This window comes from Nyctibius grandis, chromosome 15 (genome assembly GCF_013368605.1).
Source record: "Nyctibius grandis isolate bNycGra1 chromosome 15, bNycGra1.pri, whole genome shotgun sequence".
In the NCBI taxonomy this organism is placed as follows: Eukaryota; Metazoa; Chordata; class Aves; order Nyctibiiformes; family Nyctibiidae; genus Nyctibius; species Nyctibius grandis.
The window spans coordinates 5,965,419-5,980,947 of record NC_090672.1 but is presented as its reverse complement, the minus strand read 5'-3'; the positions used below and the strand labels follow the sequence as shown (position 1 = coordinate 5,980,947).

General features: G+C 51.3%; 2 protein-coding genes across 4 annotated transcripts; both read left to right on the top strand.

Annotated features, from left to right (window-relative positions):
* The first annotated feature begins 31 nt into the window (after positions 1-31).
* On the top strand, positions 32-6,741 carry TEN1 (TEN1 subunit of CST complex). Of its 3 annotated transcripts, none has more exons than XR_011049238.1 (5): positions 32-66; positions 2,171-2,277; positions 2,400-2,557; positions 3,889-4,102; positions 6,672-6,741. XR_011049238.1 is itself a non-coding variant. In XM_068413022.1 (4 exons), the coding sequence occupies exons 2-4, from the start codon at positions 2,192-2,194 to the stop codon at positions 4,023-4,025; spliced, it is 381 nt and encodes a 126-aa protein (XP_068269123.1). In that variant the 5' UTR covers positions 32-66; positions 2,171-2,191; the 3' UTR covers positions 4,026-4,780. The 3 variants fall into 3 exon arrangements, 1 of the variants encoding a protein (XP_068269123.1); XR_011049239.1 differs by lacking the exon at positions 6,672-6,741 and adding an exon at positions 5,211-5,283; XM_068413022.1 differs by lacking the exon at positions 6,672-6,741 and having other exon boundaries at positions 3,889-4,780.
* On the top strand, positions 6,721-11,895 carry CDK3 (cyclin dependent kinase 3). Its single transcript, XM_068413023.1, has 7 exons — positions 6,721-6,848; positions 7,826-7,903; positions 8,337-8,457; positions 8,995-9,165; positions 9,595-9,696; positions 10,358-10,561; positions 10,965-11,895. The coding sequence occupies exons 1-7, from the start codon at positions 6,721-6,723 to the stop codon at positions 11,085-11,087; spliced, it is 927 nt and encodes a 308-aa protein (XP_068269124.1). The 3' UTR covers positions 11,088-11,895.
* Positions 11,896-15,529: the final 3,634 nt, after the last annotated feature.

Below are 15,529 nucleotides of genomic sequence, written 5' to 3'. Positions count from 1 at the left end.
GTGACGTCACGCCTCGCGACGGCCGGCCACGTGATCCGCCGCCACCCGCAGGAAAGGGGGGAAGCGGTAAGAAGGGTCTGGGTCAGGCCGGGCTTTAAACACGGGCTGCAGCTGGGGGGGGCTGGGTTAGGCCGGGCTTTAAACACGCGTGCAACGGGCTGCAGCTGGGGAGGGGCTGGGTGACATCGTGCTTTAAATTGTGCATTAAACTGCGTGTACAACGTGCTGCATGTCTGGCTGCGTGTGCCTTAAATCGCGCGCTACATGTATATAATGTGCTGCATCTAGAACTGGGAAATGCCCTGGGAATGGGGTGTGCGTACAGCGTTTTGCGTTTGAGGCTGGTGTGCATTAAATTGTGCGTGAAATGGTGTGCTAAATAGACATATGCTGTGGTGCACGTGTGGTGTGCATTAAGTAGCGCACTGAGGGTGCATATAACAGTCTGCATTTGGGGCTAGGCATGCATTCAATTGTGCATTAAATAGCATGTTGAGAGTGCGCATCCTGCACCTGCAGCCAGGCAATTAATAGTTAATTAATTAAACAGTTCATTAAATGCCCATATAGCATGCTGCATTTGGTCATGCATTAAATACTGCGTTAGATAGTGCGCTAAACCTGCGTATAATGTGCTGCGCTTGGAGCCAAGTGTGCATCAAATGTGCACGTAACACACTGCAGGTGACATTGCACGTGTATTAGTGCATGGAATGGGCACACAATATATTGCAGTCGGGGTTGGGCGTGTGTCAAAAAGCGCATTAAATGCACATTTAGCATCTTGCACTCCTGGCTGATCCCGTCCTACTGCACAGCGTGATTCAGGAGCAAAACGTGAGGGATGCAGGACAGCCTTTGCCTTGCTCGGGAGGTGCAGAATTGAACCTTCTTTTTAAATCTGGGTTAGGGGAGGCGGAGATGCAGGGAGCTGCAGAGTGCACAGAGGTGGATTTCCACCTCCATCGCTGCTGGTTGGGACCCCGCCAGAGGGGTGTCACAGCCTGCAGCAGGCGTGCACAGCCTTGCATGGGGCCACAGGGCAGTCAGCCCTGGAGCTCAGGTGTGTGCAGAGAAGGGGTGAGCCAGGATCGCCCTGGTTTCGGTGGCCTCCCACAGCAGCCCTCTGTGGGATGACAGTGGGGCATTTTGCCAGACTGCAGCCCCCTGAGCAATGCTTGGGCTGGGCAAGGGGCACCAGGCATTAAAGCCACAGGGCTGCAGCTCAGCGTGTCCCCACTGCTGCATAATCAGTACTGGGGGTCCTCGAACCCATTGGGGTGGCCCCACTTGTCTGAAGTGCAGGAGTCTCCACCTGGGCCATTGACCAGCTCTTGGGGTGCCCCCCAGTGAGGCATGAAACCAGAGAGAAAAGCAGTAAATGGAGCTGGAAACATGCCGAACACAGGCACCCTGCAAGGGAGATTGGAGGGAAAATGATGCCAAAATAAACCACGTTGAGGCACAGCCAACAGCCTGGCTACGGCACTGGCAGGGCAGAATCAAAATCTTGCGGAAGCTGCTCTGCATTCCTGCTTTGCGCTGTGGCTGGCCTGCCTGCCTGCACCAGCCCTGCTCCACCGCTGGAGCTCCCAGGAGGTTCCACCTGTGTCTTGTCTTGGGGTGAATCATTCTCACTCATCACTGTCTTCTAAACCCTACTAGACTACTGATGAAACCAGCCTGGCTTGTAGCCAAGTAATTGTTCTCCAGCTGCAGGATCAGACACTGCCAGAATTCCTTATCCTGCAGCATGAGAACAGACTTGGGATCATACCTTAAATCTTGCTGCCCCATCACCCCAGCAGCAGGGTCTCCTCCTGCATCTCAATCCCTCACACTCTCTGAACTTCTCAGTCACCGTTTTTCCCACTGCCTTAACCTTTCTCAACCCATCCATAGCCTGGGGGAGACCTGGAGGACCTGGTGGGCTGACTGTTGCTTTTCACACCGGATTGCAGTGGGGGAAGGTAGCCCCTTTTTATGACAGGATGCCCAGGGCTTGGTATGTGCACTGAGCTGCAAACAGGACTCCACAGGGAAGCTGTGAAGCTCCTGCAGCCCCCTGGATGGGGGGCACTGGGCAAGGAAGGAGTTTTGGGGCAGTGTCACCTAGTATCTGGATCAGGTACTGGGGTGGCATGAGCTCAGATCTTTCGCTTTCCTGCAGGCCCAACGGCGGCTCTGTGAGATGCTGCCAAGTGCTGGTGTCTATTACTTCCCATGGGAGATCAACAGCTCGGTCCCAGAGGGGAAGGCGCTGAGGACGTTTGGCAGGTGAGAAGGGTACCGTGAGCTCCTTGCAGGCCAGGCCTTTCCTTCACTGGCTGAACCCCCTCACTTTGTTTCTAATTGTTGTATCTCTGCATCGCTGAGCTTCCCAAATCGATCACTCCCAGGTTATGCTGCTACGACCTGGCCCGCTCCGAAGCCGTTCTCACCGCTCAGCACAGCTCAGCTCAGTACCGAGTCTGTGTTGACACCAAGTTTGTGGAGCCGTTCCAAGCCCAGCTGGGATCTCGCTACATGGTCCTAGGAGAGGCCGAACACAGGGAAGGTAAATGCTCCAGGAACCAGAGCCCTTTGCTGCTCTGCGTGGTTCATCAGCTCCTTTGTGGCTCCTTGGGTGCATGGTGAGACACACCGTCACTGAGGTTTAGCATTGGCCAAGGCAGGCTCATCTCCTGTGACTGCCTCCGGTCACACGAGCATGTGATTCGGGGCAGGAGCAGCCCTTCTCTCCCCATTGACCATGAGAAGAGCCACCATTATCTTGGTGAAAATCTGGAGCTCTGGCACAGATTTCGTTAGAAACAAGAAGCACTTCAGCAGCATCGCTGAGCTTGTGAAACCTGTGCTAAAGCCTTCTGGCATCATTGCCAGCCACCACATATCTTCACTCCAAACATGGCTGATATTGCAGCAATGCCTCATTGCAAGGTGGCTGGGTTGGTCTTTGCCATCCTTGAAAGGCTCTAATTATATCCCTGCCCTCAAACACGGGGCGTGAGGAATGCAGGCAGGATCTGTCACACAGGGCACCCTGTCACCCTTTCCTGGGGTGCCCTGAGCGTTACTCCAGCTGCACCATGCTTGGCATGGGGAATTGATCTAGGCTGGGCTGTGGGGTTGTGAAGCAAATCCCAAGTGTTGTCTTGGCCACACCTGATACCAAGCACTCACATTTGTGCCATTGAAATCCTCGGTGGCAGGTGGAAAGCCACACTGCACGTGGTGTCTAGTGAGTGACCTGCTAAGCCACTGCTGCAAAATTCCTTTGGAAAGACATGTTATTCTGGTCATCGCAGCTCAAGAGTGAGTTGGTCTCATTTTGCAGGGGTGGAAGGGGAGCAGGCTGAGATGGTGGCTGTGTCACCAAGGGTTGGGCCCTTTTGTGCAGCTCCGTGTTACGATTTGAATGCCACCAATGAACTGTTGGTTATAGGCAGCATTGAACCTTTTCTAAGCCCAGCTTTGTTCTGTCCTCTTCTTGTCTGCGCAGAGGCATTCAGAAATTAGCTTAGACCCATCCCTGATGCTTTTTAGACAGGGAAAACCAAACTTCATCCACCCACAACATAGACGGATGCTGCGTGGCAGGCATTGGCACCAACATGTTCTGGGCTCAGCATTCCCTAGTGCAAGGAGAGTGCAGTGTCAGTCACCAGCATTTTGTAGCCAAGAGCGCAGAGGGAAAGCACATCACTGAATTAACCTGCTCCCGGGCCTGCTGCTTGTATTGGTGGAGGCACACAACCGGTCCAGTCTCCTGCAAGGTCTCAGGCTATGGTTATTTGGCCAGCTGGAGCCTGAGGGAACCTCTCTGTTTGCCTCTGAGCTGCTCCATCTGTTTTTATTTCTACAGAAGCTTCCTGTTTATATTTCCAGGTGAGAGTCCGGTGGTAAAGGCACGAATATTGACCTGTGTGGAAGGGATGAACGTGCCTTTGCTGGAACAAGCCATACAGGAGCAGAGGAAATACTTCAACGAGAGGCAGGAGCGGATGGGAAACAGCACGTCCTGACAGCAGCTCTGAGACCAGCCATACACTGGTCCTTGCACTGCCCTTTGCAACAAATGTGTTAAAAGTAAATCTAGAAGGTGGGTTTGCAGCACACTGCTTTTTGCCATGGCAAATAGCAAAGACACTAAACAGGGAAACACTTGAAGGCTGTGAGTCAGTATGTGATTGTGGGTTGTCCATTCAGGCCAGGTGTCATCACCGAAAATAGCTCTGGGAAGCAGGTTTTTGTTTGTTTAAAAGGGTGGTTAAGGAAAGGCAGCGCTTGAGTTATACTGGTCCTCTTGCAATGCAAGGCTTGGAGACATCAGAAAAAGGAGAAGTCTCCGAATCTCAAGTTAAACAACTCACACCCACACGCACTGCCAAAGCGCAGCGGGTTACCGGGCTAGTAGCAGATCAGAGGTAAAGGGCATTAGTGCAAAGTTCGTTAGCCCTCTGCAGCTGCGGGTACATGAGTGCATGCGTTTGGTTACCGTGACTCAGGTGCCACACAGGAGCATCCCTGGCAAAACACTCACGTGTCTGAACTGACCAACAAAGGAACAAGAAAAACAAAGAGTTACTATTTTCAGTAGCACCTTCCTCTTCAGGTTTTTGGGAGTTGGTGTCCAAGGCGGGGGGATTGACTTCAGCTCTAAAATAAATACTGGCAGTGCCCTGAGAACCACCACTTGACTTTCTTCCTTGACACAACTAAGTTTAGGAGATCTTAAATCACTATTTTTTTGAAGCGTCTAAAGGTTTTGATTGATATTTTCCTAAATAAAGACGAAAAGAGAAGGCAGCCTGTCTTTTATTGATTAAAAACCTCTTTCTTGCTAAGGCAAATGCATTGTCCTGCGGAAAACCCATAGATGATGTAAGAAAATGTAGCAATATGCAGTTTTCCTCCTTCTTTAAGTACTGGGTGTGTAAGGAAATGCTTGGCCTTGAAAAAGTTGCAAGAAAAGGAGATGAAGTTACATCAGAGCCACTCTGGTTTAAGAACATGGTGCTAGGCCCGCCTAGCAGAATAAAACCATCAACAAAAAGACAGAAAATCACTAATGTGAGATGCGAATAAAATGTTAGTGCAAGAGAGCAAAGACTCTGCTGTGCTATAGAAATCCCCAGACCTAGAATGAGCTGGGACTGTTGTTTGCAGGGGAGTTCAGCTACCTGCAGCCTTTTCTGCTTTTTGCTCAGATTCTCTGATGTAATGTTCAGAAAATAAGGACTGAAGCCGTACCATGCACGGTGGCAGATCAAAATGCAACAGGTATTGGAAAAGTCCCCTATTACCAGCAGGCTTGATTTAAGGGCCTGAGATGGCTCAGTAATTACAGTGCTTGCTATAATCTTTAATCATAGCCTTATGTTTTTCTTTACGCAGTTACAGAGATCCAAAAGCCCTGCCTCAGCACACTCTCTATTCAGCCCAAGTCCAAACACATGATCTCAAGAGGCAAGATTTTAACCTGGTTTTGTAAGAGACAATGATGAGTCTGTCATGATGTGTTTATGTTTACACCTCACCTCCTGGCTGTTCTTCTGCCTTCCTCCCTGTACTTCAATTTTATCCAAATGGCCACATTTGGCAGAGGGTTGGGAATATCCAAAATATCATGTTCCTACAAGTGTTATGAAAAAAAACCCCACAAACCCAACCAGCCAGGAAGAGGAGAGCAAATTTGGCAATGACTCTGGACGGAGTCGTGAGTGTAAACTCAACCTTCACAAGCCACTGGAGAATCCACACAGGAGTTTGCCATGGTCTTGTGAATCCCTTTTCAGCCACAGAGCAACCACGCTTTGGTTCTTACAAATCGGCAAAATCAGGACCAATTTAAAAAATATTTTGAGCTGGTGGCTCAGCAATAGCCTAAATCAGTCCTTTTTAGATCACCTAAAAGTTGGGGTCTGCGCTGCAGACCCTGGGCTGCCGTGTCCTGCTTTGCCCACCCAGAGACACGGAGCCCCCAAGCCCTCCAGAAGACAGTCCCTGTAACTCTGCCTTTCCTGGTGCCACGATGCATCATATTTCTTTAACCTTGTCTTCTGTCAGCTGTCAAGTCAATGATTAACCCTCCCCCCAAGGACATTTTCTGGAAGGGTGACCAAGTGGTGCAGATCACGGCGGGGAGGTTCAAGGGACAATTGCACAAGACAAAAAAAAGCCAAAAAAAAACAAAAAAAAAAGACATTTCTGCTGTGAGTTTGACCTGAGCGTGTCCCAGGGAACCCTAATTACACACCACATCCCCTTGGTGCCGGGCGCTGTACAAACAGAGCTGCAGAGCTTCCCTTGGGCCTGTGCAGTCCCTGCTGCCTTTCCCACTGGCCCAAAGCACCTTTTTACATCCATTTTGCTCCGTTTTTGCTTTACCTGACACACTCCACAACTTTAGTCGCAAGCAACCAGTCCCGGGCAGTTGGTGCACGGTGTGTTTGGCTTTTTGGGCCTGCCCAAAGACACCGCCCACAGCCACTCCACACCCCCCCAGGCAGCCCTGCGTGCGCTGCCTCAGGTCAAGGTAGGTCCCTGTGCTGGGGGAGCAGCAAGGGGGAACCCAGACCCCAAAAACAGCTCAGGGGACACACACGGAGAGCAAACACCTTCTGCACGTTTGGGGGGTTTTTTTAGTTTCTTTTTTTTTTTCCCCTCAGAAAACAGTGCCAGCTGTCCCAGCTGCCATCGCAAGGCTGAGGCAGCGCCATGGACACCTTGAAGCAGGAGTTTCAGAACGTGGAGAGGATCGGGGAGGGCACCTACGGCGTGGTGTACAAGGCTCGCAACAAGCGCACGGGACAGGTGGTGGCCCTCAAGAAGGTCCCCTTGGACCCGTAAGTGGGGCAAAGACCCGGCCCCGGGGGCTGCCATGGCTCAGCCCAGCCCAGTGCCTGCATGGCCTGCCATGGCACCAGGCCGGCTGCCTCCTCAGCATGGTGGCAACAGGGTGTTGAGGCAAAAAGGGGGGGGGGGGCAAGGAAGGCAAATGGCTCTTCTGGGGCTGGCAGTGTCATTTGTGGGGACATGGCCACCAGCTGAGGCCAGCAGGGCCCCAGCTCCACCATGGGAGTGAGCAGGGGCCCCTGAGCGCAGCCCAGTGTCCAAAATGGTGCGAGAGGCTCAAAAAAGCCTGACATGAGGGGAAAAAAAAAGTCTCTTATCAGCTCATGCAAGCAGCTAGAGCCTGATCCTGTCCCTGGCACCATGGCCCAAGGCAGGGGGGAAGTAGCCGCCACCTTGGGACATGGCCTTTCCCTCAGGGTGTTGTGCCAGGGCCTGGTGAGGCTCAGCCTCCCGGCAGGGCTGACTTTGACCCCTCCAGAGCGGGGACGGAGCAGATAAAAGCTTATTACTGTTCCCTGGGTCAGCCCTGGGCTGTCTCCACAATGAGGGTTGTCAGTGTGGACCAGGGGCTGTGGTGGTGGGACTGCACCCCATGGCAGCCCCTCAGGACGGTGTGAAGGCAGCTGCCTGAGGGGCAAAAAGCTTTCATCTCCCCCCACCTCTGAAAAGCGTGGCTTGGGCATTTAAACCATTGCTTCTCCAAATGTGCTCCCAGGTGCTCCCAAACAAGCTCTACCCCACAGCTTGCACTGTCTAGGTCACCCGCTCTGTCTTCTTCCCCATGGCTTCATTTCTTCCTGCCCTGCCCCACATGCAACTCCGTCCCAAACCGGGGGAACCCTGTGTGAGAGACCCTCCCCCTGGGCAGGCGATGGGGTACAATGGAAGGGAGAAGGGACACAGGACCACAATGGGCTGCGGGATCCCCCTGTGGGACGGAGTGCTGTACAGCCTGTCTCTGCCACAGGGAGACGGAGGGCGTCCCCAGCACTGCCATCCGAGAAATCTCACTGCTGAAGGAGCTGAAGCACCCCAACATAATCAGGTAAGACTTGGATGAACCCTCCCCACCAGCATATTGACGAGGTCCTGCTTATCCTCACAGGGAGCTCTGGGTACAGGCAGCAAGAGGGGCCCTCCAGTCCTTACCTGACTGCTCAGAAAGGAACAAATAAACAGGAAAACATAGGAATCACTTTAACTTCCCTGGTTCGCAGCAATAGCCCACAGCACTGCCCTTTTACTCCAGCAGCACAGGCTGGTCCAAGCTGATGCTGCCCCATACTAGATGCTGCTTTTATATCTGCCTCTCTCTGCTCCAAAGGACTCGCAGAGCAGAGGCATCTGTGGGAGGAGGGATGCTTGGGCAAAGCTCTGGAGAAGGTCTTCCCACATACTCTGTAAGAGACTAGCACTCCTTCATAGCATGGATTCCCACACAAAGGTACTGAAGAGAGTTGCTTGCACTTCTTTTGCAGTCTCCTGGATGTTGTACACAGCCAGAATAAGCTCTATATGGTATTTGAGTATCTGAATCAAGACCTAAGGAAGTACATGGACTCATCTGGACCTGGAGGGCTTCCTTTAAGCTTGGTCAAGGTACAGTGTGGAAGGAGCACTAGTAGGTGGGGCAGAGAGCATGTGTCCTTGCTGCCTTCTGCTGGGCAGAGCCAGCACTGAGCTGCTCTTACCCAGACTGCGTCTGGAAGAGATTAATCCTTGGCTGGAGGCATTCAGCCTCTCAAGATCTTAAACATTTCAGCTAGGAAAACTTCCTGGCACTATTGCTCAGCATATTTGTTTCCCAGCTGTTTCCAGGTTCTTCAGACCATCTCACTGCAGAACAAACTGCTGTTAAGAGGACAACTGAGGGATCTATTCCTAATTGCCTTTGTACAGAGTAATGGATGGGTGGATGGGACTGCCATTGCTTGGGTTGAAGTCTCTCTGTCCCCATGTAGGGTGGGAGCTGTTTATATGCATCTCTGAGTAGTGGCCCACAAGCCTGGTGTTGCCTTATAGCAAGGTCTTTATTCCCATTCAGGTCTGTAAATGATCCAAAGTGTGTTGGTTCACACGATCCAACCTTCAAAGTGGTTTCATCATGGCCTTGTCTGAAATCTCTTTTCTTCTTAGAACTACCTTTCCCAGCTGCTGCAGGGTGTGAGCTTCTGCCACGTGCATAGAGTCATCCACAGGGACTTGAAGCCACAGAACTTGCTCATTAACGAAGCAGGAACAATCAAGCTGGCTGATTTTGGACTGTCAAGAACTTTTGGAGTCCCCCTGCGCACATACACTCACGAGGTATTGTTGAGACTCCCTGCCACCTGAGAATGGGGTACACAATCCACAGCGGGTGAACAACAGCAGCATCACAAGTTACTCATCCATAGCTGAGGCAGAGCTGTGCCCAGGCATGTGCTCGTAACCTAACCCACAGCTCAGGGGTTACCTCATGTCCCCACAAAGTGTGCTGGTTGATTGCTTCTACCCTAGCCTGCAAGCTGGGTTCCCACCTTCTCTGCATAGGGTATATTTATTTGTTCCAGTGTCCTACTGAAGAATGATCTCTTTATCCCAATCTTGCTGTCACTAAGGTGACTGTTAATTCAGCATGGCCTTGGCACACTCTGAATTATACAGTCGCTGCATTACAACTGAGGGGAGAGGAGCCCATGCCTCTAGTTTCACCCAGGGAAACTAGACAAAACTTGTTTGTTGGTTCCTTACCAGGTGGTGACTCTGTGGTACCGAGCCCCTGAAATACTGCTGGGATGCAAATACTACTCGACTGCTGTGGATGTCTGGAGCATCGGCTGCATCTTTGCAGAAATGGTAGAATGGGTTTAAATAGTCTCTTTAATGAGCAGGGAGGATGCAGCTGCAATGGGAAGAGGGGAAGGAGGGACAGGACACAGAACATCTGGATAGTGTGGTCTGGCTGCAGTTCCAGGTATATGGGAATGCGATGCCTGTCCTCGTGGAAGGGGTAACTTCAGTCTTGTTGCTGCAGCATTTTGATCCTGGGAGGAGATGACTCTTGCAGATGTCCCTGCAGGGGGCTGCAGAGAACTAGCACTTCATAGCATGGCAGAGTGGATCTCCTAGAGGTCCATATTCCAGTTTGAAGAGCTCTGGTTATCCCTGCAGTGTAACAGCACTATCCCTAGCTCCCAAAGCTGCAGATCAGCAGAGCCTGAGCAAGTAGGTGGCAAGGGAGCTAGCCTGCAAGAGCGGGTGTTAGGAAAGTGGAGACAAAGATGGATAAGGGACTGGCTGAAAGAGGACAGCCTCAAAGGAGCACAGGTCCATGCAGAGGAGCTGGAGACAAGCAGACAGACACCCATGACACTGCCAACCACTGCCTGCATTGTAACTGCCCTGGTCTGTGCAGTTGTTTGCATCTGCTGGAACCAAGGGTTGCTTGCAGTGGGAAATAGGGCACACAGCAGCTGGAAAGGTGGGAACTGGCTTTTCTTTTTTTTTTTCCCCCCAGGTGACCAGGAAGACCCTGTTTCCAGGGGACTCCGAGATCGATCAGCTTTTCCGGATCTTTCGCACCCTGGGCACTCCCACTGAGGCGACCTGGCCTGGGGTGACTGAGCTGCCTGACTACAAGGAGGACTTTCCCCGGTGGTTGAGGAAGGAGATGAAGGAAATTGTTCCCAACTTAGATCGAGATGGTAGAGACTTACTAGTGGTGAGTGAGGGCTCAGAACAAGATCCAGGGACAGACAAGACCTTTTCAAACTGGGCAAAGAACAGGGATATTTGGGACTGATCTGATCAACCCAGAAGTGCATTAGCTGATCTGGCTCTAATGCTCATCTCTGCCATTGCAGAAACACTGAATCATCGAATAGCACTCAGTCCTGGCTCTGAAGTGGGGCTGTCAGTGCAGGTTCCTCTAGGAAACCACTGCATCAAGGTTCAAGAAACCCCTCTAGCATAATCCCCATGCTAACTTCAGCTGTGAGTTATTCCTGAAGCCCAGAGAGGGGAAAAGGCAGGACCAACATCTGCATCTGAGTCCAGTCGCGTGCAGGTGCAATCAATCATTTGTTTTTTAAAAGCCTAAATCTGCTGGGTTTTTCTGTTGGCAGCAATTCCTCCTGTACGATCCCAGCAGGCGCATCTCTGCCAAGGCAGCCCTCAGCCACCAGTACTTCGAGAGGAGCCCTCGGAGCACTGAAGAGCGACGTGAGCTGCAGAAACACCGCAAGTGAGAAGACACAGCTCTCCCCCTGCGCTTGCATCTCCGAGTAGCAGTGCAGATCTGGTTTGGGGCACTTAGCAGGGGGCTGGCTGGGACCCAGGGTTTCATCTCTCCTGAGGAGCCTGGAGGGGGATGTTCTTGCATTTAGAGACTCTCAGCCTGTTGCTGGGGAAAAGTTTGTCTAGGTTACAGCAAGTAGAGCTGTTTTGAAGAGGTCATGTGCGAAAGGGTGGGAGGTATTTATCAGCATAAACCACTGAAATGTAGATGAGAGAGCCTCTTTCAGAGGTTTGTCCTTGCATTAGCCAGCGAGCTGAGGTGACACACAGTGATTTCAGCCTCTCCAGCCCTGGAGCATCCCCAGGTCTGTCGGTGGCAGTTTGTGACACCAGGGTGTGCTGGAGCTCCACTTTGGATAGGGGAGCGCTGCTCTGCTCATCCCTTTGCTGCTGTTATCAGACTGGGCTTGTGGGCACTGGATAAATTGTTTAACCACAGAGCTGACATTCTGCTGTTTCAGAAGCTGAAGAGCACTATCAGGTGTCTGAATTTGTGCCTTAGCTGGGACCAAGAAGCCAGGAGATCCAGTTAGCATAAAGCACTTGTTGCATATGGCTGGAAACAGTAACAGCTAAAACTCTGGCTTGCCATTGTCAGTCCAGATGTAATGCTCTTTCCTTCACCTTATTGTCTTGGAAATGTTTTTGCTGTTCAAATGTTTGGAGAATTGTCGCTAACTTTTGGTGTGGTTTTGGCATCGTCATGTTTTTTTTTCTTTCAGTACAGAAAAAAATAAAAGCTTGTCATTTGTTCAGAAACCTCAGTGTTTATTGTTTGGCGGGGCCCATTGGGCTAGTGACGCAGGACGATCCGGTCCTTCTTTCCATAGAGCTCTTCTCCCTTCATCATCTCCTGCACCCTTTCTTTTATCCTTTCCAGCCCAAATCCTTGGCAGGTGCAGAGATGTGCTCTCGATTCTGTTGTGGAACAGAGGGCTGATGGTTCTGCAGCCCAGTGCTGTCCCAGTATGGTAAGGTGGGCTTGCTTTCCATCAGAGGTTGCCACAAGCAGTTCAGAGTTATATTTTACTTACTTAAATACTCAAAAGACAGATTTTGACTCAGGGAAGCCAAACTTCTGCACTCCCATTTTTCATGCATGTGCACGCTTGTGCCCTCCTGATAACTACGAACCTAAGAACTGATCTCGGCACCAGCTGACAGCTCTCCAAAGCTATCACATTCCTAGAGTCTCACGTCAGATAAACAACGCAGTAAAGGAGAGAAGTGGCTGCACGCACAGCTGTAGCACAAACCTCACTCCCCACCTACTAGACACCAGAGAATGTGCACAGGGGAAAGAAACCTTCAGAGTCCCTCCTGAAAAAGCCCCTCTTAGCCCAAGACCTGCCTGTCTAAAGCCAAGCTCTTGGCTTGCTCCATCATTCATTCCTTCTCCCACCCAACAAAAAGCAGCGGGTGACTCTCCTTAATTCCTGACATCAAAAAGACTTTCGTCATCCCTGCTGTAGCAGCCGCACCTCCTGACAGATCCCCAACAGTGAAACCCTGGGACCTGTTGCTCACCCTCCCACGCCGCTGGGCTGTACTTCCTGTGCAGGTTTAGAAGCCACCAGGACCTGGGGAGATTGCTCACCTCTGCAATTTGCACAAATTAGGGTTTTTTTAGGGCGGCTGGGGGTTGTTTTGCTTTTGAAGCTGTTGGTAGGAGTCATGCTGGAGTGGCTGCCTGGAAAAAGCTGACCTCCTCCTGTTTGGGAGGGATGGTTTTCTGATTGAGCAGCCGAGAGATGTGTGGCAGAACTGAAGCCCTGCTGTGCTCCTGCAGCATCTCACGGCCTCTGCATGATAACACCCAGCTCACAGGGGCACCTTTGTGAGTCATGGCTGAATTCTGCTATGGGAATCATTTCCTTGCCCTTGCATGCGTGTTTTAAAGTCAATTCATTTCGTACAGACCATGCTCCGTTGTTTGCTCTCTGCAAACAAATGCTCGTGTTGTACCAGACAAGCTGTTTGCAGAAGAGTTTGGTGTGTTTTTTTTTTTAAGAAGATCTGCATTAAGAAATAAATACCAAGGACATTCATCCAGTTCAGAAGCATAAATAAAAATACTACAGCTAATCTAGCGCAGTAAAATGAAGCAACAAGCTGAATTTCAAACATTTATGACCCAACCTCACTGCCAGCAAAGGGAACCAACAACAACCGTGTCGAAATAACCGCTCTGGGAAAGCCATGATACAGCACCACCATCCTGTACCCAAAAAGGGAGGAAAAGCACTACCTGGCTCCTCCTGAGCAACTCACAGCCCTGCCAGCCAGCTGGGATCTGGGAAAGCCCCACAGCTACAAGGTGCTTCCTATGGACACATAAGGAGGACATTACTCAAGCTGCTTTCTGCAGATGAGGACCACTTGATAGCAAAGAAAAGGATTTTTTTAGTGGAGTTTTTTTTCAGAAACAAAAGGCAGGCCAGCCCTTAAGGGAGACTGCTCAGCCAGCTAGACTGCTCAGCCACCTAATCACCTCTTCATGCCTTCCCCCAGCCATAGGTAAATACCTCCCACCACGCAGTTAGGGAGCACTTTATCTAATATTAAATTACTGCCTAATGACCAGAACTCCAGGTTCCTCAGTTACAAAGCATTCCCCAAAACTATTTAATCAGCACTTCAGGAAAGAGTCACCACATGAATATCACACTGCTTTAAAAACAAGCACGGTTTTATCTCATTTGCAAGCAGAACAGCCTTGACGAAGGCAGCCCTAGAGCCTGGCACCCACCCCATGGAGCCGGGCAAGGGGAAGGCCAACAGCAAACTCACCTGTCAGGCAGAGTCAAGCTGCAGAGAAGGCAACAGCCCCATTGTTGATGGATCCTCCTCGCTTTCCACCAGCTGAGGGGAGCAAAGCCAAAGGACAGCAAGGCTGCTCCCAGCAGCTTTGAAGAGCTGGGACCTGAGGGCTGCTGGGAACTGCAATGATCCAGGGCTCCTTGGTTGCACTGGGATGGGATCCTCACCTGGCTGTGCTCCTGGGCTCCGAGGGCTGTTGGGCTTGCCCTGGCCAGGGTATCACCTGTTACGTCCTCTGTTCCATCACAGCCCAGCTCCAGCCCTTGCTGCTGGTCCAGACCAGCCATGAGGGTGATGCACAGTGCTCCATGTACCAGCAGTGCTCTACCAAGAGGAAACAGACTGGGAACGGGTGCTCTAGGGTGTGTGGAACAGTTTTCCCCATTGTAACCCAACAAATTGCCCCATATTGACCACAGCAGCTGACACAGGCCACAGACACCAGCCACAGGCCTGACAATAAGCACAGACCCTGCAGAGCATAGGACAGAGCCTGGACACATCTTGGACTGGAAACTTGGTGTTTCCATAGCTGGATTCAGATCGTTAACTCTGAGCACTCCGCACCAGCAGGAAGGTAATGGGACCTGTGATTGTGCTGAGCTTGCCAGCATGGGAACAATTTCTTCTTGGAGCCCAGGCTTCAAAGCCCAGCTAGGCTATATGGAAACGGAGGCTACACTGCTGCTCTGATGAGGGAAAGGGGGAGAAAACCTCTACCCTTATGGATTATTTTGGGGGTGTTGGATTTCCCAAGCAGTGGCAACTAAAAGAGCACTCAGAAGAGGGGGAAGAGCAGCTCTTGTCAATAGAAATTAATTTTTCTCATCCCACAAGGCCAGGGGACTCTCCAGAATAGGGCAGAGACTAGAGAAGAACATTTCATCTCTCATCTCAACAGAGACATGTGGGAGTTCAGACTTGCTCATTTCTGCAAGGGCTGAGCAGTGGAAGTTACACTGAAGAGTGAAAGCTCACCTAAAGAAACAGCAAGTGCAGGTTTTCCAGTGCTGCTGGGTGGATCCTGCAGCCAAGGGCTGTAGAAAGCAGTTTCACATCACCATTGACTGCAAGCATCATCACTCTTCTGCTGAAGGTCATCCCTTCCCTTGCAACACATCTGCCTCTGGACAGGTACAGGACAAGCCTAAAAAATCATCTACTTCAACAGAGTTTGGTTTGGTTTTGGCTGCAGGGCACAGGACTGCATGGGGGTAGGACTAGCCATGCCTTGGGCCACTTTGCAGCCTCAGCCTGCAGAGACAACACAGCCACAGAGGTGCACTTTCTATGTTTATTGCATGCAGAAGAACGACCCAACTGGAAAACACTCTGGCTCTCCCCCCTTTTCTGGGCATAACCACGTTTTATCTACTGCCAGCGGAGTTCTCGCAATCAACCCCCCTTTGCTGTCACAGCAGCACCCGGGGACTGTGGGGATCCCTGTGTGTCAGGCCCTTACACGCTCAGGATCACGCTTTCTTCCTCGCACGACCAAGCTGCGCTGGGAAGCAGAGATAGCCAAGACAGAAGAGTATGCAGCCCTAAATCCTGTGATCGCTGCTGCCTCCGT

What these genes read in the sequence shown, in the direction of transcription:
- CDK3 (XM_068413023.1), top strand. Translation starts at nt 6,721, where the DNA reads ATGGACACCTTGAAGCAGGAGTTTCAGAACGTGGAGAGGATCGGGGAG. An exon ending in TGCGCACATACACTCACGAG is followed by an intron (nt 9,166 to 9,594) that starts GTATTGTTGAGA and finishes GTTCCTTACCAG; the next exon opens with GTGGTGACTCTGTGGTACCG. An exon ending in GCTGCATCTTTGCAGAAATG is followed by an intron (nt 9,697 to 10,357) that starts GTAGAATGGGTT and finishes TTTTCCCCCCAG; the next exon opens with GTGACCAGGAAGACCCTGTT.
- TEN1 (XM_068413022.1), top strand. Translation starts at nt 2,192, where the DNA reads ATGCTGCCAAGTGCTGGTGTCTATTACTTCCCATGGGAGATCAACAGC. An exon ending in GCGCTGAGGACGTTTGGCAG is followed by an intron (nt 2,278 to 2,399) that starts GTGAGAAGGGTA and finishes GATCACTCCCAG; the next exon opens with GTTATGCTGCTACGACCTGG. An exon ending in AGAGGCCGAACACAGGGAAG is followed by an intron (nt 2,558 to 3,888) that starts GTAAATGCTCCA and finishes TTATATTTCCAG; the next exon opens with GTGAGAGTCCGGTGGTAAAG.